We start from the raw sequence: 26,860 nt of genomic DNA on the forward strand, positions 1-26,860 counted from the left end.
ACCATTTCCTGACCAGCATATAGTGAGCATCTTTTGCATAGTAACAAGTGCAGAAAACAACAGATAAGGATATTTTAGCTATTTAAAAAAAACAAACAAAAAACCCCACATAAACAACCCCCCAAAAAGGAAAAGAACTGACAAATGGGCCTTACTGTTATTCCTATGTTTTGACTCTGTCCTCTGTTCTCGCTCCATTTTCATCTGTTCCGCAGGGGTGTCATCAACATAAGCCTTGTCTTCTTCAATAAGCTTTTCCGCATATTTCATTATCGTTTCAAAGTGATCCGAGGTGTATGTAAACTGATTGGGTTTAATATGCAGCATAGCAACATCTTCCAGGATAACCTACAGCAAAGGTGTATAGAAAAATCCCTTTACCACAAATAGCCGCATGGGCAGCTTAGAAGTATCACACCCTACCAACCAGCACTAAATACCACAAAACTAGAATCGTTCAGTATCTAGAACACAAAGCAATAAGATATTGGGGGGGGGGACATTAGAAACATGATGGCACATAAAGGCCAAATGGTCTATCCAGTCTGCCCATCCACTGTCTCCTCTGCCTAAGAGATCCCACATGCCTGTCCCATGCTTTCTTGAATTCAGATAGAGTATTTCCACCACCTTACCAGGACAGTATTCCACCCTTTCTGCAACAAAACTGCAAGAAGAACTTATTTAATAAATTTAGAGATCGCTCACCAGCCAGGCGTGCCTCGTGGAAGAGGAAGGAGAGGAGAGTGAGACACCAGCACCGGCAGGAAGCGGAGGAGAAGGGCTGCGGAAGGGAGACTAGCAGCCGGGAGACCAGCAAGCCTAGGGGTAGCGGCGAGAGGTAGCTCCGCCCCCCCCTCAGCGTCATCGGACAGACTCCCCCTTAAAAGGGGAGGAGTCAACGGCGCGAGGCAAGAGATCGCTCACCAGCCAGGCGTGCCTCGTGGAAGAGGAAGGAGAGGAGAGTGAGACACCAGCACCGGCAGGAAGCGGAGGAGAAGGGCTGCGGAAGGGAAACTAGCAGCCGGGAGACCAGCAAGCCTAGGGGTAGCGGCGAGAGGTAGCTCCGCCCCCCCCTCAGCGTCATCGGACAGACTCCCCCTTAAAAGGGGAGGAGTCAACGGCGCGAGGCAAGAGATCGCTCACCAGCCAGGCGTGCCTCGTGGAAGAGGAAGGAGAGGAGAGTGAGACACCAGCACCGGCAGGAAGCGGAGGAGAAGGGCTGCGGAAGGGAGACTAGCAGCCGGGAGACCAGCAAGCCTAGGGGTAGCGGCGAGAGGTAGCTCCGCCCCCCCCTCAGCGTCATCGGACAGACTCCCCCTTAAAAGGGGAGGAGTCAACGGCGCGAGGCAAGAGATCGCTCACCAGCCAGGCGTGCCTCGTGGAAGAGGAAGGAGAGGAGAGTGAGACACCAGCACCGGCAGGAAGCGGAGGAGAAGGGCTGCGGAAGGGAGACTAGCAGCCGGGAGACCAGCAAGCCTAGGGGTAGCGGCGAGAGGTAGCTCCGCCCCCCCCCCCTCAGCGTCATCGGACAGACTCCCCCTTAAAAGGGGAGGAGTCAACGGCGCGAGGCCGTTCCTTGCAAGGGACGAGTATCTACTATCAAGAACACCGAGGAGGACTGAACGGTAAGGAAGCGACAAACACAGAAGGTAAGGAAGAGACAGACGCCAAAGGAACAAATCCACACATACAATCAAGGTGAAGTAGAGCGGAGACAGCACACACAAAAGAGACAGCAAGGCAAGCAACATAAGGAAGCAGCAGGAAAGGGACACAAGCACACACAAGGGAAGCAAGAAATGGAAGCCCAAGGAAGTCAGAAGGTGAGCTTTCCGGTCTTCTGTATCGGCTGCAATATGTATGACTACCTCCCTTCAGGGACCCAGGCATACATTTGCAATCGATGCATGGAGATGGATAGCTTGAAATATCAGGTAAGACTACTGGAAGGAACAGTGATGGAACTCGAAGACAGAATCCGAGCACAGGAGAAGATTCTAGTGGAGTACAGTCCAAACGACGAGGTCAAGGAACTAGAAATGTTCATAGAGGAAGCTCATCAGCACCACGTAGAGATCCCAGGGCTGGAAAACTGTACTCAGGAAACCGATGTGAGGAGAGAAGACACCCATGCAAACACAGAAGAAACCGAAGACGAGGTAGGAGACAACCGCACACCAGGAGGAATAGTGAGAGCACAGGAAGACATCGCCCCACCCAAAGAACAGGAAAAAATTTCAAGAGTATCATTGGAGGAAGAAGACTGGCCCTACTCCAAGGACGTGGACCAACGCCCCCCAAGGAACTCCCGAATAAAGAAGATGGGGATCATCGTAGGCGACTCCATCATACGACATGTGGACAGCTACACCGCAGGAGGAAGAGAGGACAGAGTCGTCACCTGTCTGCCTGGAGCAAGAGTGAAGGATGTGACCAACAGGATCTCCAGGATCATAGATGGAGCAGGGGGAGAGGACACCGCTGTACTTATCCACGTGGGAACAAATGATGTGAGCGGGCGGAAGTATGACAGGGAAGAGCTGAAGGGCCAGCTCCGCTCTCTCGGAAGACAACTGAAGATCAGGGAGGTGAAGGTGGCCTTCTCTGAGATCCTCCCAGTACCAAGAGCGGATGGAAAGAGACAAGGGGAATTGCAAGTAATCAACGCCTGGATGAGACGATGGTGCGAAGAAGAAGGCTTCGACTTCGTGCGCAACTGGACGGCGTTCTGGGGAAAAAGCAAGTACTACAGAAGGGACGGACTACACCTCAACAAGGAAGGAGCAAGAGTTTTGGCAGGCAACATGAAGAAGGCAATCGAGAAGGCTTTAAACTGAAAGACAGGGGAAAGCCGACAGTCGACCACCGGTCGATGGTACGGATAGCAGGATGCCCCGACGAAGAAGCCAAGGACAACTACACCTACACAAGAGAAGACGACCTCACAGCCAATAAGGGAGAAAAAGCAGGAAGGGACAACTCAGACACAGGAGGGGACGACCACACATCAAACAAAGGTGATAACACAGGAGCAGTAAAGGATACCGTAATTGAAACTACAGGGAAGGCCAAGAGTAGAAGGTCCAAAAAGGTAACACGAAGGGAACTTAGATGTATGTATACGAATGCTAGAAGTCTGGGTAACAAAATGGGGGAACTAGAGACAATAGCAAGACATGACATATTGGATATCATTGGCATAACAGAAACATGGTGGAATGAAGAAAACAAATGGGACACAGTACTACAGGGATACAAACTGTATAGAAGAGATCGAGTAGGGCAGAAAGGTGGAGGTATTGCTCTATATGTTAAGGAGGGAATAGATTCTGTTGAAATGGTTACAACAGAAATGAAAGAGAAGCTTGAATCACTCTGGATCAAAATTCCTGGTCAATATGGCGCAGATACGAAAATTGGCCTTTACTATCGTCCACCAGGACAGGCGGAGGAAACTGACTCAGAAATGATGGAGGAAATCAAACAAGAATGCAAGACAGGCAATGTAATTATATTGGGAGACTTCAATTTCCCAGGGATAGACTGGAAACTAGCAACCTCCAACTGCGGCAAGGAAGCCAAGTTCCTGGAGGTGCTAGGGGATTGCTTCCTGGAACAAATGGTAAAAGAGCCGACAAGAGGCAACGCCACCTTGGACTTGGTCCTAAATGGCCTCACGGGACCGATAACAGAAGTGGAAGTCATAGTTCCACTGGGAACGAGTGATCACAATGTAATCAACTTTAAACTTGACATCGGGAAAGGGAAACATGCCAAAACCTTAACCACCACCTTGAACTTTAAAAAGGGTAAATACGATAGCATGAGAGCCATGGTAGAAAAACGACTCGAGAAGATGGTGGACAAACTTGAAACGGTTGATCAGGCATGGACCCTACTGAAAAATACTATCACAGAAGCACAAGATCTCTACATTCCGAGGATTTCCAAAGATCGGAGAACAAAGAGCAAAAGAGAACCGGCATGGCTTACCATACAGGTGAAGGAAGCCATAAAAGAAAAGAAGGACTCTTTCAAAAAATGGAAATGCATAAAGACAACCGAAGCCTGGAACAAACATAAAGATGATCAGAAGAAATGTCACAAGGCGGTGAGGGATGCAAAACAGGAATATGAGGAAAAAATAGCCCAGGAGGCCAAAAACTTCAAGCCCTTCTTTAGATACGTGAAAGGGAAAAAACCTGCAAAAGAGGCAGTGGGACCCCTGGACGACCAGGGAAGAAAAGGGTACATCAAGGAAGATAAACAAATCGCAGACAAACTAAATTCCTTCTTTGCGTCCGTCTTTACGAAGGAGGACACCTCAACAATACCTGAAGCGGAGAAAGTGTTTGCAGGAGAAATAGAAGACAGCCTCACCACAGTTGAAGTGGACTTAGACCAGATATACTATCAGATCGACAAACTTAAAAGTGACAAATCCCCTGGACCGGATGGGATTCATCCGAGAGTCTTAAAGGAATTGAAGTTTGAAATCGGAGAGTTATTGCAAAAACTTGCAAACCTGACAATCAGAACTGGACAGATACCGGACGACTGGAGGATAGCGAACGTCACCCCAATTTTCAAAAAAGGATCGAGAGGGGAACCGGGCAACTATAGACCTGTTAGTCTTACGTCTGTCCCTGGCAAGATGGTTGAAGCACTGATCAAGGATAGCATAGTCCGGCACTTGGACGCATACGACTTGATGAAACCCAGTCAACATGGATTCAGGAAAGGGAAATCATGTTTGACTAATTTACTCCAATTTTTCGAGACCGTGAACGAGCAAATTGATAGTGGGAAGCCGGTGGACATAATATACTTGGACTTCCAGAAAGCGTTCGACAAAGTTCCACACGAAAGACTTCTCAGGAAACTACAAAGTCATGGCATAGAGGAGGATATACAAAGATGGATAGGCAAATGGCTGGAAAACCGAAAGCAGAGAGTGGGCATAAATGGGAAGTTCTCCGACTGGGAGAAAGTGACTAGTGGTGTACCCCAGGGCTCGGTACTTGGGCCGATCCTTTTTAATATTTATATCAATGACCTGGAGGAAGGAACATCCAGTGAGATCATCAAGTTTGCAGACGATACAAAACTATGCCGGGCAATCAGATCGCAGGAGGATCGAGAGAAACTCCAGAGCGACTTGTGTCGGTTAGAAACATGGGCGGAGAAATGGCAGATGAAGTTCAATGTGGAGAAATGCAAGGTAATGCATTTAGGCAATAAAAATAAGGAATACGAGTATACAATGTCAGGTGCAACTCTAGGGAAGAGTGAACAAGAAAAGGACCTGGGTGTACTGATAGATAGGACCCTGAAGCCGTCGGCACAATGCGCGGCAGCGGCAAAGAAGGCAAATAGAATGTTGGGCATGATAAAGAAAGGAATCTCGAGTAGATCAGAGAAAGTTATAATGCCGCTTTATAGGGCAATGGTCAGACCACACTTGGAATACTGTGTCCAACATTGGTCCCCCTACCTAAAGAAGGATATAAAGCTGCTGGAGAGGGTGCAGAGACGAGCAACAAAACTGGTGAAGGGTATGGAGAAACTGGAATACGAGGACAGACTTATAACACTAGGATTGTTCTCCCTTGAGAAAAGGAGACTGCGTGGGGATATGATCGAGACCTTCAAAATACTGAAAGGAATCGACAAAATAGAGCAGAGAAGATTGTTTACATTGTCCAATTTGACACGGACTAGAGGACATGTAATGAAGCTGAGGGGGGACAGGTTCAGGACTAATGTCAGGAAGTTCTGCTTTACTCAGAGAGTGGTTGACACCTGGAATGCTCTCCCAGAGGAGATTATGACAGAATCGACCATCCTAGGCTTCAAGAGCAAACTAGATGCATATCTCCTTAAGAGAGGCATATAAGGATTTGATGGACTATAAATTACGCCAGGTGTACACCTGGCAGGGCCTCCGCGTGTGCGGATCGCCGGACTTGATGGACCGAAGGTCTGATCCGGAGAAGGCAGTTCTTATGTTCTTATGTTCTTATCCAAATTTAGCTAAATCTGCAATTCTGTTTCTGGAAAAAGAGTTTGCTTACCAGCACCCAACCCTCCAACTGCATCTATTCTGTGTCAACAAAAGGAAAGATTAGAACACTGGTTCTCAAAGTGTGGTCTCAGAATTCCTGAAGGATATGGCATACTGTGCTTCTTTGTTGGGGGGTTCCTTATTTTAAACTAGCAGCCATGGAGAAGATGGGAGCCACTTTTGGAAGAGTGGCAGGTCTGTGTCACCAATTAAAGTGAAGCAGTCAAGTAGCAGTCACCATCTACTCTGCAAGTCACACAAACTTAACACAGCTGAGATAAACAGGACGGGAAAAAAACCTGTGGAGGATATGGAAGATGATGAAGAGAGGGTAGCAGAAAGGTGCACCAGAAAAACAGAGTGACATGAAAGGGGCAGAAGTCACAGCCTGTAAGAATATCAAGACAAACTGAAGAATACAAGAGGGTACAAGTTGGTTATACCTACAAGCCTTAACATGGCTACAGAAACTTTCCTATGATTAAGCAGCACACAAAAAAGAAATTAAATATTCCTTGTCTCAAAAAATAAAATAAAAACTTATGCACTCTCTCTGCAACATGCAATAATTGTCCCCATCCATCTACTTCTTAGCTTTAAAACATTTAACAAAAAAATAATCCAATTACTATCCTCCAAAAATGTTTTATGTTATTACATTACTCATCCTTATCACAGGTCTCCCTTAGGATGTGGAAACCCTCGTTTCTTTCACTTGTACTGTATAACTTGGGTTTTACTTTTTTTTAATACCAGACAAGTCTAGATTTCACTACAGTGGTGAAGATTACATCACCATTAAATAACTTTTACTGAAAGATTTATCCTTCATTTTTCACTCACCTTTTCAAAATCTTCCTTCTCCTTTTCAGGATTTGTGTCATCGAACCGCATAATAAGTTTCCCTTTGAAGTTCACCTGATAGTGCTGGTTTAGAAGAGCAGCTTTTGCATGGCCAATGTGCAAGTAACTAAAACACACACACACACCACAAAGACAAGATTCAAAAGAAGCTTCATCATTATAATTCTGAATCAAACTCATGATAAAGCTAACCTGTTTAGACAGTGCTTTGACAGCAAGGATGACTTAGTCCAGAAGTTGTTGTTTCTGATTTTCAGTCCTAAATCACTCCTGATGAATCATGTCATGAAACTGCAAAGGTCATGTCAAAAGGGTCTTATCTGAAGTCAGTAAAGAGAACTCTATGGTGAAATGGGTTTCTGTGTGCACTAAAGTTCTTTGTTTCTCCAGACATGCTTCCTTTCTTCTGCAGTTCTAAGACCTAGTAGATAGATGGCAGCCTAACTCGTTTCTTTTAGGCTAACCTGTAGACATAATTTCAAAACCTTGCAAAATTAACAGAGGTGGTGGTATGAAATCCCTTCATTAAACAGCCACAGGCCTAAGAGCTATAAAGGCCTAGAAGGCACAGAATATACCCAAGATGTGGAGAAGTTCTTGAGATTAGGATATGAGGGCTGCTGTTCAACTGTTTCCAAAGTTATCTTACATAAGATTCATGTTTGTATAATTATGCTTAGTTTGACTTGATAAACTTTAAAGGCCAGATTCTAGAAATAAAACTGAATACAGCTGAGACAAAACTTATTGGTTTTAGAAATTATAAGAATATCTGTATGAATGAAGTAAAGTTAATATCTGGTGATGTTTTGAGAATAGATAATGCATCAGAATTTTAGGTGTAATCCTAGATTCTGATCTAGAATTAAATCATCATATGAGAATGCTTCTAAAAAATTATTTTTCATCTTCGACAACTGAGAGCTATAAGATCTATCTTGTCACAATCCAGTTTTCAAATACAGTGGTGCCTCACACAACGAACTTAATTGGTTCCAGGAGCAAGTTTGTTATGCGAAACGTTCGTTATGTGAAACGCGTTTTCCCATAAGAATACATGTAAAAAAAAATAATTCGTTCTGCAGCATAAAATATGCTAAGATGACATAAAAAAAGATAAATTTTTGGTTATTATTTTTATTTAGATACATCTAAAAACATAATTGTTTTTTAAAACAACACACATTTTTTAAATTTAAAGACAGACTAAGTAGAGTCTAATTTTACAGTGAGAGAGGGCAGAGTCTCAGCGGCAAAAACTGGGACTTAACTGTTCATTTTTTTTTTTTTCTACCGTGTTTCCCCGATGATAAGGCAGGGCCATCAAATAAGACAGCCCCCCCTTTTTAGAAAAAAATGTAAAATAAGGCACCCCCCCCGCAAATAAGCCACCCACCGATACCTGCGCTTACCCGAATCGGGTGGTACGGTGGGTGACTCCGTGTGGTCCCTGGCACCCCCGACACGATCGGGGCAAGAGGGAGCTCAAGCCCTCTTGCCCCCCCGACTCCCCGACACGATCGGGGCAAGAGGGAGCCCAAGCCCTCTTGCCCCCCGACTCCCCGACACGATCGGGGCAAGAGGGAGCCCAAGCCCTCTTGCCCCCCCGACTCCCCGACACGATCGGGGCAAGAGGGAGCCCAAGCCCTCTTGCCCCCCCCCGACCCCCCGACACGATCGGGGCAAGAGGGAGCCCAAGCCCTCTTGCCCCCCGACTCCCCGACACGATCGGGGCAAGAGGGAGCCCAAGCCCTCTTGCCCCCCCGACTCCCCGACACGATCGGGGCAAGAGGGAGCCCAAGCCCTCTTGCCCCCCCGACTCCCCGACACGATCGGGGCAAGAGGGAGCTCAAGCCCTCTTGCCCCCCCGACTCCCCGACACGATCGGGGCAAGAGGGAGCCCAAGCCCTCTTGCCCCCCCGACTCCCCGACACGATCGGGGCAAGAGGGAGCCCAAGCCCTCTTGCCCCGCCGATTCCCCAACTCCCCGACAATATCGGGCCAGGAGGGAGCCCAAGTCCTCCTGGCCACGGCGACCCCCTAACCCCACCCTGCCCTACATTACGGGCAGGAGGGATCCCAGGCCCTCCTGCCCTCGACGCAAACCCCCCCCCCCCCCAACGACCGCCCCCCCCCCAAGAACCTCCGACCGCCCCCCCAGCCAACCCGTGACCCCCCTGGCCGACCCCCACGACACCCCCAACCCCCTTCCCCGTACCTTTCTGTAGTTGGCCGGACAGACGGGAGCCAAACCCACCTGTCCGGCAGGCAGCCAACGACGGAATGAGGCCGGATTGGCCCATCCGTCCCAAAGCTCCGCCTACTGGTGGGGCCTAAGGCGCCTGGGCCAATCAGAATAGGCCCGGGAGCCTTAGGTCCCTCCTGGGGGCAGGGCCTGAGGCACATGGTCGGGTTGGGCCCATGTGCCTCAGGCCCCGCCCCCAGGAGGGACCTAAGGCTCCCGGGCCTATTCTGATTGGCCCAGGCGCCTTAGGCCCCACCAGTAGGCGGAGCTTTGGGACGGATGGGCCAATCCGGCCTCATTCCGTCGTTGGCTGCCTGCCGGACAGGCGGGTTTGGCTCCCGTCTGTCCGGCCAACTACAGAAAGGTACGGGGAAGGGGGTTGGGGGTGTCGTGGGGGTCGGCCAGGGGGGTCGCGGGTCGGCTGGGGGGCGGTCGGAGGTTCTTGGGGGGGCGGTCGTTGGGGGGAGGGGGGGTTTGCGTCGAGGGCAGGAGGGCCTGGGATCCCTCCTGCCCGTAATGTAGTGCAGGGTGGGGTTAGGGGGTCGCCGTGGCCAGGAGGACTTGGGCTCCCTCCTGGCCCGATCGTGTCGGGGAGTCGGGGGGGGGCAAGAGGGCTTGGGCTCCCTCTTGCCCCGATCATGTCGGGGAGTCGGGGGGGCAAGAGGGCTTGGGCTCCCTCTTGCCCCGATCGTGTCGGGGAGTCGGGGGGGCAAGAGGGCTTGAGCTCCCTCTTGCCCCGATCGTGTCGGGGAGTCGGGGGGGAAAGAGGGCTTGGGCTCCCTCTTGCCCCGATCGTGTCGGGGAGTCGGGGGGGCAAGAGGGCTTGAGCTCCCTCTTGCCCCGATCGTGTCGGGGAGTCGGGGGGGGGGCAAGAGGGCTTGAGCTCCCTCTTGCCCCGATCGTGTCGGGGAGTCGGGGGGGGCAAGAGGGAGCCAGGCGGAGAGAGGGCAGTTAAGCGCAGTGCCTGCGCGGAAGGATGCAGCTCGGGCGACTTCGTTGTGTGAAACGAAGTTCGTTGTACGAATCAAGACATAAAGTTCGTTGTGCGAGGCGTCCGTTATGCGAGGCACCACTGTACTTTGTCAATCGATATTATTGCTACATCTGGACTACTGTAATTCTATTTACTGTAGAGCATCTGAAAAGGTTCTTACTAGATTACAGTTGCTTCAAAATACAGTTACTAGACTAATCTTTTTTGATAGATAATTTGAAAGGTTTTAACTGCTCTTGTGAAAATTTCACTGGTTTCTAATTAGATACAGGATTAAGTTTAAGGTATCTTGTCTAGTGCATAAGGCTTTATACAGTAATGTTCCAAAACAATTAACATCTCTTATGTGCTCCAGCTAATTTTATTACTACATAGAGTAACTGCAGTTTAAAAAAATTAGTTTGCAACTGTTTTTAGAGTAATCAGGAAGAGTCATCATTTTTTTATCAGGCTGTTCAGACGTGGAACAGTCTTCCGTTGGAAATAAGAAGCCTAGATTTGTATATTATTTTTTATAAAGCTTTAAAGATCTACCGTAGTTTTCGCTCCATAAGACGCATTTTTCCCCCCAAAAAGTGGGAGGGAATACAATTTTTAAACACCTCCCTCCCCCCGCCCTCGGTACCTTTTTTTAAATGCCGGTGGTCCAGTGTGGTCTTGCTAGGAGCTTTCCGCGCTTCTGTTAGACGGCTGCCTCCTTTGTTGCTGCAGAGTGGCGAATAAGGCAGGAGCATGAGCATTTCACTTCCTGCCTGGTCCCGCACCGCTCCGAGAATGGCTGCCATCAGTTCTCGTGAATAGCTCTGTGAATGGCTGCCATCAGTTCTTGCGATTCGCGAAAACTGACAGCAGCCATTCACAGAGCGGAGCGGGACCAGACATGAAGCGTAAAGCTCACGGTCCTGCCTTATTCGCCACTCTGCAGCAACAAAGGAGGCAGCTGTCCAACAGGAGCATGGAAAGGTCCTGGCGAGACCGCGCTGGACCACCGGCATTTAAAAAAAGGTACCTGGGGCGGTGGGCTGCCTACAACCAGACGCACCTACATGTAGAAGAGGAAAACCCAAGAAAAAAAAAATTCTGAACCAAATTTTTTTTCTTGGTTTTTCTTCCTCTACACGTAGGTTCGTCTTTATGGTCAGGTGCGTCTTATAAAATGAAAAATATGGTATGGTTTTTTGTTTTTTTTTTATAAATGTTATTCTTGTTATTTTAACTCTGTGTTATAATTTTTAGGTATCTGTGTTCTTAATATAGGGTTTTTCTTGTAATCCACTTTGAATTTGAATTGAAAAATAGTGGAATATAAGATTACTGATTAGTGAAACTAGGGGCATAAATATAGCCACTCAACCTTAGTAACTTTTCAAAAAGGCCAATTTAAAAAAAGTTTTGAAGTCTGTATTCTTTGAAATTGCCTCCTTAATAGTCACATTTAATATTGGAATAATTTTGTTTCCAATCACTTACACACACACACACACACACAAATGCTCTACTAGTACTACTATACCTAAGAGTGAAACTACCTCCTAGGTGATATTTCTTCTTACTCCCTTATAGCAGAATGGATGAGGGCCAGCCTGGAGCCTTGACAGTCAGATAGCAGTTTTAAAACTTAAACAAACAAATTTATTAAATATGTAGGGAAATGAGTAACCCGTTTCTTTCATAAGTGGGGAAAAATAAAACACAAAACCAATTCTTGGACTTAAGAGTTCTCTCCTGTGGCTTGTATACACTAGATTATCTCTCAAAAGAAAACACAAACAGCTTGTCTCTGGCCTGGAGTCCCAGTGATAAAGTTTTGCCTTTCAATGTTCAGCATAATCTGGCCAAGTTGGGCCCTGGTTTCTAAAGTAACAGTTTCAACAGGGTTCCTTGATGAACTTGGCTTACCCCAAGTGGAGCTTCTGTAGCTTATACATATAGGATGGAGGCAAAAGATGGAAGGCTTCCTGTCTCTTCTCTGGACCTCTCTGGCAGAGCTACGCTAGGGGCTTTTATTTCACTGTTGCTGAATCACCTCCATGCTATGAAGTCAGGTTTTGTTTTGTTGTTGGGGGGAGGTTAAGTTGTTTCTGCGACTGTGAGGGAGTGCTTTTAAGGGAGAGCAGTAAATTCCCATAGACTCCCTCACATTTCCCAAACCCAGGGTTATCAGATGTCCTCTTTTTAAAGGACGTGTCCGGATGCATTTCAAAACCCGGTACTTTGTCCGAGTTTTGAAAAGCTTCCAGCTCGAGACCGCGTCAGGAAGGCATCTGCGCATGCAACATCATCACTTCACACCTGCGCAAGCGTAGATGCCCTCCTGACGTGGTCCCGAGCATGAGAACAGGTTGAGGGGGGTGAAGCTTGGGGGAAAAATGGGGTGGGGCTGAGTAGAACTAGGCAGGCCTGAAAAGCTTCTTATTTAAAGATGCTTATAATTGCTAACTGATCCTTGGGTCCTTCCATGCCAAATGCTGCTTTGCTTATCCTAATCCTATATAATAAAAGGTTAGCGGCGCAAGCGCTTTTAAAAAAGCGTGATTACTGCCGCCATGGTGTGTGATCCGTGGCCGTGTTCCATTTTAGAACCCGGCCAATGATCACTCTGGCCACTCCTCTCCTTCCGCCCTCACTCACCCTGGAAGCCAGGCAAGCTCTCTTCCTGCCCGCGTCCTCGGCAGGGAACACACCTCGGCCCTCATTCGCCGCCGCCGCTGCTGCTGCTGATCCTCCTGTAAAGAGCAGCCTGCGATGGTGGCCGTCTTTAGCGAACCTCGCAGGCCGCTCTGCAACTCGGTAGCACGTTCCCTCTGACACGATCCCGTGCGTCAGAGGGAACGTGCTACCGAGGCTGGAGAGCGGCCTGCGAGGTTCGCTAAAGCCGGCCACCTTCGCAGGCTGCTCTTCAGGAGGATCATCAGCGTAAGAGGAGCCGCCACCGGCACTTTTAAAACTAACCTTCGGCCGCAGCAGGCCAGCCCGCGGGAAGGGAAGGGGGAGGGGCCGAACGGAGCAGGCCAAATCGCATTAAGAGAAGGGAGGGGCCGAACGGAGCAGGACAGCTCACGTAAGAGAAGGGAATTGCTTCACAGAGACCTGGAGGGGAAGGGAAATACGCTGCTGCTTCTGCAAAGGAAAGTGGGGGGGGGAGAAGGGAGGGGGGGAAATGCTGCTACTACTTCACAGGGACCTGGAGGGGAACGGAAATACCGCTGCTGCTTCTGCAAAGGAAAGTGGTGGGGGAGGGGGGGAGGAGAGATAGAAAGAAATACAGACAGACAAAGGAGGCCAGGGAGAGACAGACAGAAATAAAGACAGACAGACAGACAAAGGGTGCCAGGGAGAGAGAGAGAAAAATAGCAGGAGGGAGAGAGACAGAAAGGAAGGAAGAAAGAGACAGGAACAGGGAGAGAGACATAAATAAAGAAAGACAGACAGGCATATATTCTAGCACCCATTAATGTAACGGGCTTAAACACTAGTATTCAATATTAATGATTCCTCCCATTTCCCTCTTGTTATTAACCTTAATTGTTCTCTGTTCTTTTAAAAATTATATTTCTCCCTACTATCCTATTGTTTTCATGTAAGTAAAGTTACGTCACTAATAAGTTTGTTAATTGTTCCCCATTTTAATTTTTTAATTGTCAAATGCTTAGAATTTATGATTAGCGACTTATCAAATTTTAATAAAACTTGATGGGTCCAGATTTTACAATAGTAAAATCTAGTAACCCTACCCAAACCCATTAAGTGTGAACTCAAGTTCAAGTGAGTCTAGCATGAATGCACAGTCACTGTCTTATAAGTAACATATCTATGATAATTTATCACTAAGAGAACACATTTTAAGGTGACGGGATAATCGCGCGCCAGATGCCAGCGCGCCGACAATCCAGCGCAGATAATTCGGCAGAAGACAGAAGCGCGCGGGGGAAAAACTAATTTTTAAAGAGCTCCGACTGGGGGTTTGGGGTGGCAAACCCACCCCCCACTTTATTGGTTAGTGTTCGCAATGCCGTTGCGGAGGGGCGTGGGAGATGAAACCCCCCACATTATAGAGAAAACGGAACTTTTCCTGAAAAAAATCAGAAAAGTTCCGTTTTTGCTGAGGTTTCCAACCCCCCTCCAACAGCAGCGCGAACACTAACCAATAAAGTGAGGGGGGGTTGCCACCCCAAACCCCCCGTCGGAGCTCTTTAAAAATTACTTTTTCCCCTGCGTGCTTCTGTCTTGCGCCGAATTGTAGGCGCTGGATTGTCAGCGCGCTGACGTCTTGCGCTCCACTGTCTATGAACCCATTTTAAGGGTGGTGCTCGGAGTTTTGCTGACTGCTGCTGGCATACCTGGAAATTCAATGCCAGAACATGTCCAAGCTCCAGCATTGAACTTCTGGGTTTACAGAGACAATGAAACCGCGCCTGTTAAGTGCGATATTCAGCTTTTAACCTGTTATGGCAAACTGACTTTTTTGCAGTCTTTCCGCAGTTACTCTGGCCAGTTAAGTGCTGAATATTGGCACTTAACCAGCCAAGTGCTGACTCTGCCACCAGAATGTCCAAAAGTAGCTGGTTTTGAGATGGGCACTAACTAAACATTTTCAGCAGCACTAATCAGTTAAGTGCTGCTGAATATGACTTTTTAGCCCTGAACAAGCAATTTAACCAGCCAAAATCTTTTCTGGTTATTAAATTGCTTTGACTATCATTCCCCTAGTATTTAATTATGGCATATGGATATTTATGTTGAAAGAAAAATAATTAAAATGTCCCATTTCCCCCTGGTTGCCCAAAATCCCAAGGAAATGTTTTCTGCTCTTGTTGCTATTGATGGACATTCAAATTCATTCTCAGAGAGGATTCCTGAACAATATACAGTGGTACCTTGGATTACGAGCATAATCCGTTCCAGGAGCATGCTCATAATCCAAAATGCTCGTTTATCAAAGCTGAGTTTCCCCGTAGAAAATAATGGAAACTCGCTTTGATACTTTCCCACCCACCCCACAGATAACCGGCTTCACTCCCACCCACTCGCAAAGGCCCCCCCAATTGAACAACTAAAACTTCCCCTCCCACCCCACCCCGTCTAGCGCAGGCATAGATCGTGTGCCTAGAAGATCTTCTGGCTTCCGCTTCTGCCTGCCTGCCTTGAGCAGGCAGGCAGGCAGAAGCGGAAGCCAGAAGATCTTCTAGGCACATGATCTGTGCCTGCGCTAGACGGGGGGGGGGGGGGGGTTAAGTTTAAGTTGTTCGGGCGGGGGTGCCGGTTGGAGCGAGGGGGCCTTTGCAAGCAGGGGGGGAGTGATACTGGTTATCGGGGGGGGGGGGTGCTCGCAAATCGAGTCAACACTCGGTTTGCGAGTCAAAAGTTTGCTGAGTGTTTTGCTCGTCTTGCAAAACACTCGCAAACCGGGTTACTCGCAAACCGAGGTTTGACTGTACATGTATATGGAGAAGCAGAAGCAGAACCATGGACACTTTGCCCAGAAGAAATGCACTTAATCTCTTATCAGTTTTGCAGAAGGGAAAATTTCTTCACAACCTCAAAATGTTGCACCTGGCTCTGAACTGCTGAATTAGCATGATTATTTTTAAAAGGAACCAGCTGTATGTGGAGGCTTTCAAGTATTACACTTGTATAACATGATGAGGTAAATATACTGCATACAGAAATTAACATGACACCTAGGAACTTGCTCCCCTTATGTATTTAACAGGCCACAACCCAGACAGTTCTGGTCCCGTTTATACACTATATACTGTATTTTCAAGCACATCTATGCAATAAAACTTTTCCATCCAGAAAGAAGTTTAACAGTTTGTGACGGGTACATGTGATCATTTAAATTTTTCATTCTGGTGGGCAAGTGTTTGCTCTAGTTATAGATTTGAAAGGATGAACGCTGAGAATTTGGGCATGGTAATATATCTAAATTGATATGGGGCCCATTGACATCTTATGTTACCTCATTATACCTGATTGAATGTGACTCAGTTTTTGATATTTTAGTACATATCCCGGGAAGGGTGGGAAAAGGAGGGAAGGTTATTTATGTTATAAATTGATTTTTAAATATTTGCACTTGTGGTGGAAGATATCAGTATTTTGAATGGGGTTAAGTTTTTGCGGTAATATATGTTTTTGTGTTTTATTGAATAATCATTTTGGGGGGGAAATGATTGATTATTAACATGTGTAAGTTGAATGTGCTTTTATTGTATAATTATACGTTACATTTGTTATATTGCACTATTGAAGTTCTAAAAATTAATAAAATTTAAAACAAACTGTACATCCTTTTGGTAAGTAGAAAAAAAATTATACAGTTTAAAAAATTTTTTTAAAAGAGCTAATGATCTTACCCGCTTGCCTCAGGAGGAAATCTCACCACCACCTTGCCCATCTCAGCACCAGGCAGCTCTACAAATTTTCCGATATCTTGCTTCTTTTCAGTTGCCTTAAAATGAGTAAATTCAATGTAACCTGTAAAAAGGGCTGTCAGCAGGTAAGTGTAAAACTTTACGCTGTATGTGCAATAGAAGTCTTCAAATAATTCCTATGACTTACATAATATATACACACACACACGTTTATAGTACAGGAAACAAACACTCTCCTCTCACAGATTATAAGCCTTCTCCACAGCACTGTTCCCTCAGTTACACTGATCCAATGCCATGTGAGCTTGTAGAAAGGCTAATTTTAGGCACTCCAGGTTCCCTGCAGCACAGACAGAACCAAGACACAAATGAGCCCCGATGCCGCTTCCTCCCTCCACTCCATACCCAGGGTCAGGCAGAGAGGGAGGGAGAGGGAACTGGAGGCCCCCAGGTATAAAAGCCTTAAACTGGCACCAATATCAGATGTCAAGTGATAGCAGCAGAATCAGGCTCTCAACATTTTTTTTTTTCTGCCATCCTTCGTTTCTTTTCAACGCAAACTGCTCCTACCTGAAGTCACCTTCCTGCTAGTGACAGCTTATACCTGCTATAAATTTTGCTCACTGAAAGGTGGACATTCCTTGCTGTGCTCATTTTAGTACGAATGATCTCCTTGCAATGCATTTGAACAGGATTCTCAGTGGCTGCTATCACAAAAGCCACCAAAAGCTCTTTTGTGCATCAGAAGCTGAAATTTGTAAGCTAGACTGCCTACATACAACCAGTCTCACTTGCATGGTAAGCTTTTTTATATACACAATCAAATGTAGACAAGTAAGATACAAAGTCTCAATATACCCATACAGAGGACATGCCCCCACCCCCCAACCGAGAACAAGATGAGCAAACCAATAATAAACTTCCAGGAAATACACAGTCCCACATAAACTGAACTATAGCTTTTCACCCTCCCCCTCCATGACAGATCCCAGGTCCCAAAACACAAGACAATAATAAACCCACACAATAATAGAAAAGCAAGTTAGCTCCCTCACACCCAGAAATCCCAACCCTCACAGCACACATCTAAGTGGTCAGGCAAAAGTTCTGCCAAATATGAGCATAATCATGGCATTTACCATGCTGGAGAGCAGTGAGTTGATACACGAGTTGCCACTGTTGTGGCACCACCAACTGCCAAGTAAGGGATTCCATTGGGAGGCCAACCCCCCAAACGTGCAGCTGTGATAGCCAATTTACAAAAAGTGGATTCCCCCTCTCCAGATCAAGCTCATGCCAGAACCATAAGGCATGCTTCCAGTCAGCCGGGACACTCTTATACAAAATCTGAGAAATTTGACCACACACCCGGGTCCAAAAACCCTGTATCCTCCCATAGGACCACCACCTCCCCACAACCTCTCCAGCACAAACCCTCCCCTCCTCCCTCAGCCTAGCCAAGAATTTAGGGGTATAATATCACCAGAAGAGCACCTTATAGCCATTTTCAACTAGCAAGGCAGCAATCTCTGAGAAAGGCACCTCCTGCCAAATAATCTCCCAATAGTCCCAGGGTATAGCAGACTCCCAATCAAGCTTTCAAATAGGGCAACAAGGTATCTCCCCTAGCATTGAGGCATTTATAAATCTCTGACAAATCTCCCTTCTGGAGAACCAGTCCCAGTAAAAGTTCAAAGGGCGTTTTACCTCCAAGCATCTCCCCCAGAAATCCCAAAGTCTATATATAGTGCACCACCTTTAAGTCGGGAAACAAATCCCTGAGAGTTAGGCCACAGTGAGTCTGAATTTCCCCAAAGGGTCGAACCCTCCATATAGCCAGGTCACAAAATTGTCCCACAAAGACCAACCCCTGAGCTTCTCACCTCGCAAACACCCCATCACCCCGACCCGGGACAAACTCAGAATTATATTGTAAGGGGGTAAACCATGAGTAACGTCTCCCCTGCAACAATACCCGCCTTATTGCTCTCCAGTCCTTCAAAGGAGTCCCCACAGATGACAAACCCCAACCAAACCCTCCCTGAAGTCCACGGAAGATGCAATAATGGCACCCCACCACCACCACCAATGGGTCATTCCATGTCAAGTGATCAGATTCTTGGAAAGTGCCCTGCATGACCATCACGGATTTTGATGAAACTTCATATGCAGAGTCCACCATGTCTCAAACGAACTTTGGTAAAGTTTTAGTTTTGCCTGTGGAATATTTGTGGAGATATAGCCATTTGTTTGACCCCATACCACAATGAAATACAGTACGACAATGACATTCTGACAACTTTGAGACACAATATCTCCCGAGCTGTGTTTCCAAAAAAACTGAAACTTAGCTACCCTGCACAACTTTTTGAGCTCTGTTCATTGCTACCAATAACAATTTTTGCCGAGCACTGATTGAATGCCTGAATTACAGTAAACTTGGCCGAAAAAATTAGTGCTCCAAAAAAAGTCAAAGTTTGACATTACTTAGCTCCCACAATAATTGAGTAATAAATGCGAAATTTGGCGCATAATGTCTCAGTACAACGTTGTTTTCAAAAGTACAATTTCAACCTCCAAGCTCTTTCCATTAGTTTACAAATTAAGTGTAAAGTTGCTAATTTGTGTAAAAAGGCCAAAAATAGGGTATTTTCAGCCTGCTTTTACAGAAAAATACCTTTTAGAAACTCTTTCAAATCAGTCTCATTAGAAAGAGCATATTTCAAACCCCCTAGAAAAGTGGACTTCATTTTTCAACGCAGGTTAACAATGGCTGAAAAAGGGGGACAAAGTTGGGAGACGTTGCCACGGCAACAACCTCTATTTTAACATCGTTCTGTCATTTTTAAAGTTACAGTTTTGTATTGACGTAGTATTACTACTACTCTATTGCATTGGTCCATGGTGACATTGTCACTACCAGTTCAAGAGTTTGAACTGGCAACCCCATCGCCATAGGGGTCACGCCCGATAGCTGTGCAATATCAGCCACGGGTGGGCCACTTCGTCCAGGTTCCCAAGCCTCGCATTTGGTTTCTTTGTCAGGGTTCCAAAGCCTTTTGTTGGTATCTTTCTGGTTCCAAAGCCAATGATTAGGGTGTCTTATCCTAGGTTCCCAAGCCTAAATTGGGTATCTTATATGGTTCCCAAGCCGAAGTGAAGTCCACTTTGATTTTAACTGCCAGCAATCTTTATAACATTCTGTTAAATTTTTGAGCCACTTTCTTCAATGCAGTTTCTGGAAATTGATATTGGCGGCCGGATGATGTAACTGAAGGGGCACAAAGCATGCAGATGAGGTGTTGCTCTGGAACCCAACAAACGTCTTGCCTTTCTGGCCAATAAAACGAATGAGCTGGACCGTGAGGATGCATAAATTTTATCAATGCTTCATTTTGTTCAATTGAGACTTCAACAATGTTGCCTATCCACCATTGATTATCGTAAGTACAGGCAACGTAGCAACCAGGAAAGATTTCGGACACTTTCAAATTTGGAATGGCAGTATCAGAAATTTTGGCAACAAAATTTATTGTGTCATTTGAAACTTTGCTGACACGAACCGAGTTTGAGTCGACTGGTACAAATTGGTGGTGCTCTCTGGTACCGGCTACTGTGCTGCTTTCATGCCATCTTTCTTCTTGAAACTTTTTGCTTTCTTCAATTTCTTCTTTTGGAACATAAATGTATTTAACTCCGTGTATATTTTGGTCACAAAAGTTAAATAGATCCTTTGGCGTCAATATTTGATCCGTTGATGGTCTTTGGAGGCTAGCCCGGGCAGCCAGTCGTTTAGTTGTTCCACCAACTGCATCGCAGGGTGATTTTCCGTGGCTAGTTCCAAAAAAATTCCATTCAGCCTCAATGTTGAAATCATTTCTGTGATTGCACAAATTCACAAAGTTCTTGTAGTTTTTATATTGTGTAGCTGAGCCGTCACTGAAGTAGTATATTTTGGTAATATTTGTTTGAGTTACCAAAAATTCGATCAACTTTTGAATAAACACGTGTACAGATATCGTATCATGTTGCATATGATCAGAAATAATGCAATAGTTTACAACTTGCAATGTGCCCACTTCATTGAGGTAATATGCAACAAAAGGATGTACCGTAGCTTGTGAATTTTCCCAGTGAAAGCCTTGGGCGGCATCCTGTACAACAAATGAGTAATTTTCAGCGAAATCCATCAAACGATCTTTTCCGTTTCTTTTAAGCCTGTCTTCAACATCTTCAAATATTCACTTTGATGTTTTGAAATGAAATGGTGGCTTGTCAACTTCCAAATCTTGCTTGCAAGTCTTTCAATAAAGTTGTCCATGGTTAGTACGCTTGTTTCTAATGTTTCACGGTCAGCGTGAACCCATTGCTTAAATTCTATTGATTCTTCTGGATCTAAATCCTTGAATATTTCTTCCAGGTATGCTGTTAGTGCTTCTTCACCAGGGCAGTTTTGACATCGTTGTAGCATACAGTCCTTGACATTTAGGTCGCACACAGTTTTTTCCATAAGAACTTTGTAGTTCTCTTTGACATTGGCGCCTTGTAGCATGAGCTTTACATTTTGATGTATCGTGCAGACACACACGGAGTGTGCACCTGATGCACCAACGGTTACACACCACTTTGGCCTGAGCTCACAGAATTTGGAAAAACCAATTTCAGTTCCGTATTTGTTACAGTACGCCATGTTCAGCTCTTTTAAATTACACAACAGCAGCCGCTTTTGCTTTTGTACTTTTAAACCATTGAGGCGGACTGAAATGCAATCTTTTTTGCCAGGACATATTCTGCTGAATTCATCGTCTTCGTAAAAATCTTGAACTCTATTTGCAATTTCTTTTGGAAGGGACTTGCCAATTTTTGCATCAGGTATAGAACAAATGCCTTTCTCTTTCTTTACTTTTTGGGCTGTTCTGACCATGCGCTCTGAAACGCCAAACTTCATTGCTGTTTCCTTTATTGACCAACTTTTTGGGGCCATCGTCAATAATTGAACTTTCATTGACCTGTTGGATATTGCAATTTTCGTTTTCATTTCTTCAATGAGGTCAGTGTAATCTTCACATAACTTGCATTCTACAGACTGACGAGACGGCCCAACTTCTTCAGCTGAAACTCCAGCAGCAGATGTAATCTTCTTGGCTATCACATTCTGCACACGTTCAATTTTTCGTATCACATAGCCGGCTTTATCTCTACTAGCTAACCTTCGAATTTTCAATGGAGAGGTTCCTAAAGCAGTCAAGCTTTGATCAACTGCATCGGTGATGCTGATATCAAAATCGTCTGAAGATGAAGATGCTGCAGTAGCTTCACTCATTGAAATGTATTGGGCTTTGCACCTACTGCAAAGTTTCAGACCTGGCTTGATATTTATTTTTGCCACTTTTCTAAAATCATTAGACATGGCAAGATCGACTTTTAACAATCCACTTTGAACAATGTGATTTTTCTTTTCAAATGGATTACAACACGATGTTTGCTTTAATTCGTATTTGTCGAGATACTTTGCTTTGTGGTGGAGGCAGATTTGGTCTTTATCCATCAGTTCAACTTCAGAGCGCCGAGTGATAAGCAATTTTTCATCGGTTGACAAATTATGTAAAAAAATGAGCCCACATTTTTTAGAATAAAATGTGCCGTCATGACACTTTGACAACAATTTTTGCCCAATGGCACAGTCTGGCAGAAAAGGATTATTATTAGTCGATTCGTTGGCATCCATTTTAAACTGAATTAATAATAATGTGGATCTGAAAAAGAAAACAAGTTGTAATTTGTGATCTGCATGCAACAAAATTATCACCTCAATTTCTAGTTAGGAATAATCATTAATTAAGAACACTATAATTGTACCCAAAGCTTGAGTAAAAATAAACAGGGAAAAACAGTGTGAAAAGTGATATAATTGTAAGTTGAAACGTAGGCCGTTGCCATGGTGACATCTCCCAACTTTGTCCCCCTTTTTCGGGCATTGTTAACCTGCGTTGAAAAATGAAGCCCACTTTTCTAGGGGGTTTGAAATATGCTCTTTCTAATGAGACTGATTTGAAAGAGTTTCTGAAAGGCATTTTTCTGTAAAAGCAGGCTGAAAATACCCTATTTTTGGCCTTTTTACACAAATTAGCAACTTTACACTTAATTTGTAAACTAATGGAAAGAGCTTGGAGGTTGAAATTGTACTTTTGAAAACAACGTTGTACTGAGACATTATGCGCCAAATTTCGCATTTATTACTCAATTATTGTGGGAGCTAAGTAATGTCAAACTTTGACTTTTTTTAGAGCACTAATTTTTTCGGCCAAGTTTACTGTAATTCAGCCATTCACTCAGTGCTCGACAAAAATTATTATTGGTAGCACTGAATAGAGCTCCAAAAGTTGTGCAGGGTAGCTAAGTTTCAGTTTTTTTGGAAACATAGCTCATGAGATATTGTGTCTCAAAGTTGTCAGAATGTCACTGTCGTACTGTATGTCATTGCAGTATGGGGTCAAACAAATGGCTATATCTCCACGAATATTCCACAGGCGAAACTAAAACTTTACCAAAGTTCGTTTGATACATGTGGGACTTTGTGCATAAAGTTTTATCAAAATCCGTGATGGTCATGCAGGGAGCCCTTGATCACTTGACATGGAATAACCCCAATGCCTTCTCAATCTCCACCCAGGGCTTCGGGTTTTGGGTCTGCCATTCAAGAAGGGCTCGCAATTGAGTAGCCTAATAATATTTCAGCACATTAGGGACCGCCAAACCTCCCTCCCGCTTACTTAAATAAAGCACCCTTTGTCCCACACGCGGACAACTACCTGTCTATATAAACCAAAGAACACAGCCTTCCAAGACTCTCCTGCTGATCCACACCGGAAGAACCTGAAATAAAAACAGGAGCCTAGGCAGAACCATCATTTTGACAACCTCCAGCCGCTCCAATCAGGAAAAATACTGCCTCCACCCAGCACTCCAAATCCATCTTAAGGCGGCAAAATAAGGGAGGATAATTAAGATCATACAGACTCGTACCCGGATGTCCAAAAAGCACCCCCCAAGTACCTCATTGAGCTTCTAACCCACCGAAAAGGGAATCTCTGGTGGACCCTCTTCTCAAATTCACATTTAACAATTCCGATTTCCCTACATTGACAAGGAAGTCCAAGACGGCCCTAAACACCTCCAATTCAGACAAGATAGCCTGCAAAGAGTCTTCCGGCTGCTCCACCATAAAAAGCATGTTGTCCGCAAACAAGTACAACTTATACTCCCCAGTGGGAGTAGTAATGCCCCTAATGTTCGGATTACTACGTACTCTCTGCGCCAGGGGTTCAATGACCAACGCAAATAAACTAGGAGAAAGGGGACACCCCTGCCGCGTACTCTGAGACAAAGAGAAGATGTCAGAGTATCCCCCATTTACCTTAACACATCCAACCGGATTAGTATAAAGAATGCAAATCCACTCCCGCATATGTAGACACAAACTAATCGATTCCAAAACTTGAAAGAGGAAGGGCCAGGAAACCCTATCAAAGGCTTTTTTGCCATCAATTGATAGGAATATTGCTTCCTGGTTACCCTGCCTGGCTCGCTCCAGAAGGGTATAAACCCTCCGAACATCCCCACCTGCTTGACCACCAGGAACCCCAACTGATCAGTATGAATCAATTGTGGAATCCAACTCATCAAGCGATCCACCAAGACTTGTGTAAAGATCTTAGTGTCCACGCCCAATAAGGAGATCAGACATAGGACGCACACTGCACAGGGTCTCTCCTGAAATTGTTTACATGGTAAGCTTTTGATTATCAGAGCCTAAGTGATTCTCAAGTACTCAGGCCACACCTAGCCATTCAGGTTTTCATGATAGCCACAATAAATACACACAAGATAGATCTGCATGCACTGCCTCCTTGATCTCTCATACATATGCATTGTGGATACCTTGAAAATCCAACTGGCTGGGTGTGCCCTCAGGGCTGATTTGAAAACACCTTCTCTTAAGTTATGCTTTAGGGCCGGGGGAGATGTACAACCAAACTTCTGCAGTAAGAGCAAAGTAAAATGGATGAACTGCAGCAAAAGAACACAGCCCTGGCACCCTGGATTTAGATGAAATGGCATTCACTAAACAATCCCTTAAGATTAGAGAAGGGAAAGTTTGAATTTGACTCCGATCATTCGATGTGGGAGGCTGTAGCATTTGAAGGTCTGCACGCTACATGTGAGGGAAGTATTGTAGGTAGATTTATGGGTATAACTACATAAACAAGTCACATGCACATCTCGTCTCTAGGAGATCCCATAACTACACCCACGGATTCGGATTTTTGCCAACTTATACAGAGACCCAAAGCTAAAAGAAATATTTTATTATAGATATAAAAATATAATTCACAAGCCAGCAGTAAATATTTTTCTCATCTATTCTCTATTTTATTTCTTCATTACTCTACTAATTGTCATTTTTCCAGGTACTTTAGTTAGATTGTGAGCCTTCGGGACAGTAAGGGAATTTCTAAGTACCTATTTTACTTATAATTTTAATGCACCCTATTGTCTATCTCGGACTAGAGTGAAGGCTCAGAACTGTCTTTTAAACAGATCTGGTTTTTATCGCATAAGGAACTTTGGCAGACATATTACAGCTGCTCTAAACTGCCTTATCTGACCCGAAGAACTTTTTATCATCTGCTACGCTGAGGAACACTGACGAATTCCATCTCCAGGATCTGCTGAGGCATAATCTAAAGGGCGAGAAAAGAAATTATCTTTTCTGTCAGCTGGGCTAGATAGAATTGTATTGGTTATGGATAGAAATGTTAAGTGCAATATGTCCACATTAAATTTCATCTGCCACTTGGACGCCAAATCTTTCAATTTCCTAAGGTCTGCCTGCAATTTTTTCACAATCTGCATTAGTTTTAACAACTTTGAACAGTTAGTGTCAGCTGAAAATTTAATCACCTCACTTGCTATAAGCATCTGGCCAATCTTGCTTAATAGTTGGAGCAGCCTTTGACCCACCCCATTTTGGATGCTGGGGGGGGGGGGAGCGCACCAGCTCATCCCTCACCTCAGACAGCAGATTGCCTTTAGCCACACTTAGTTATAGTTAACCAAAGGAAACAAATACTCTGCAATAACAACCTGAATCTCAAGGATTCTAGGGTCTACTCACTTAGTTATAGTTAACCAAAGGAAACAAATACTCTGCAATGACAACCTGAATCTCAAGGATTCTAGGGTCTACTCACCACATTGTTGACCTCAGGTATATTCTTCACCCACTTGTTACTAACAGCCTGAAAGATGTCTTGGGCCTCTAGAAAGCTATACCAACGTTTCACATGGACAGGAGCCTTATTCTGTTTCAACTGCTTCTGCCATGCACTGCTTCCTGCAAAAACAAATTCAAAACAAACAAAAAGAACCAAGACTCAGACATTCAGATGAAAAAAGCTACTTCATGAGCTGCACAAGACCATGAGAAAAATGTAACACTGAAGCAGTTTAAAATAAGAGACCATGAATGATCTGTCATCAAGGGGATAGATTTCTTTATTTTTATTTCACAATCATTTATATCCTGCCAATTTATTCTTTTGGCAGGTTACAGTTTTGTAGTTTATTCTATAATGTAACATACAAGCAAAGTAAAATTCTAACTAGGAAAAAACATCCTTGACAATACCTATCTCTGGGAAATAATTTTTTTTAAATATGTAAGCCTTTAGTTGTCTACTAAGTTTTTGGGGTTTTTTTTTTTGTTTTGTTTTTTGTAAACTACGCTCATCTCTAAATTCTTACAGTAACAGATTCCATATCAATGGACTAGTGACCAAAAATGCCCTAGCCCTTGTCAGACAACTTCACCTCCTTACAATCTGTTTATCCTTTATCCTCTAACCACAAGTTCTAGCAGGAACAAACAGTAATTAATCTCTGCAAACAACCATGCGCTAATCCATGGATCACAACAGCGCACCAAAATTCACACTTTAAACTTCATTTGGTTTTGGTTTGATAGCTGGTAAAGGATTTTAGCATGGGGCATACCACCATCATTATACCTGCAGGTGTAACAAGCTGTCCTGCAACAGGCTGTAGGGTTTACTTTGTATTTATTCATCATTTGTATTAAAAGCTGCAAAGCAGAGAAATAAAGTGTGTGTGTGAGTGGCTGCAACAAAAACAGATTAGGTTCTTACCTTGCCAATATCTTTACTAGTAAATAGGTATGTCATTCTGGACATTAGGATATTCTCCCATGCTCATGAGCCATACAGAAGGAATCCATTCAGGTTTTCAACATC

The 26,860-nt window shown here is 44.8% G+C and overlaps 1 protein-coding gene across 2 annotated transcripts in view; it reads right to left on the reverse strand.

The window, feature by feature from the left end:
- Positions 1-26,860, reverse strand: part of EPRS1 (glutamyl-prolyl-tRNA synthetase 1) — a 206,048-nt gene that overhangs the window by 150,937 nt on the left and 28,251 nt on the right. For both annotated transcript variants that reach the window (XM_033937456.1, XM_033937457.1), the window contains exons 5-8: positions 25,802-25,944; positions 16,530-16,624; positions 6,911-7,037; positions 156-348 (exon numbers count right to left, since the gene is read on the reverse strand). In XM_033937456.1, coding sequence (XP_033793347.1) covers positions 156-348; positions 6,911-7,037; positions 16,530-16,624; positions 25,802-25,944 — 558 coding nt within the window. The remainder of the gene's footprint in view (positions 1-155; positions 349-6,910; positions 7,038-16,529; positions 16,625-25,801; positions 25,945-26,860) is intronic.

The sequence above is a fragment of the Geotrypetes seraphini genome, chromosome 3 (assembly GCF_902459505.1).
Source record: "Geotrypetes seraphini chromosome 3, aGeoSer1.1, whole genome shotgun sequence".
Taxonomy (NCBI): domain Eukaryota; kingdom Metazoa; phylum Chordata; class Amphibia; order Gymnophiona; family Dermophiidae; genus Geotrypetes; species Geotrypetes seraphini.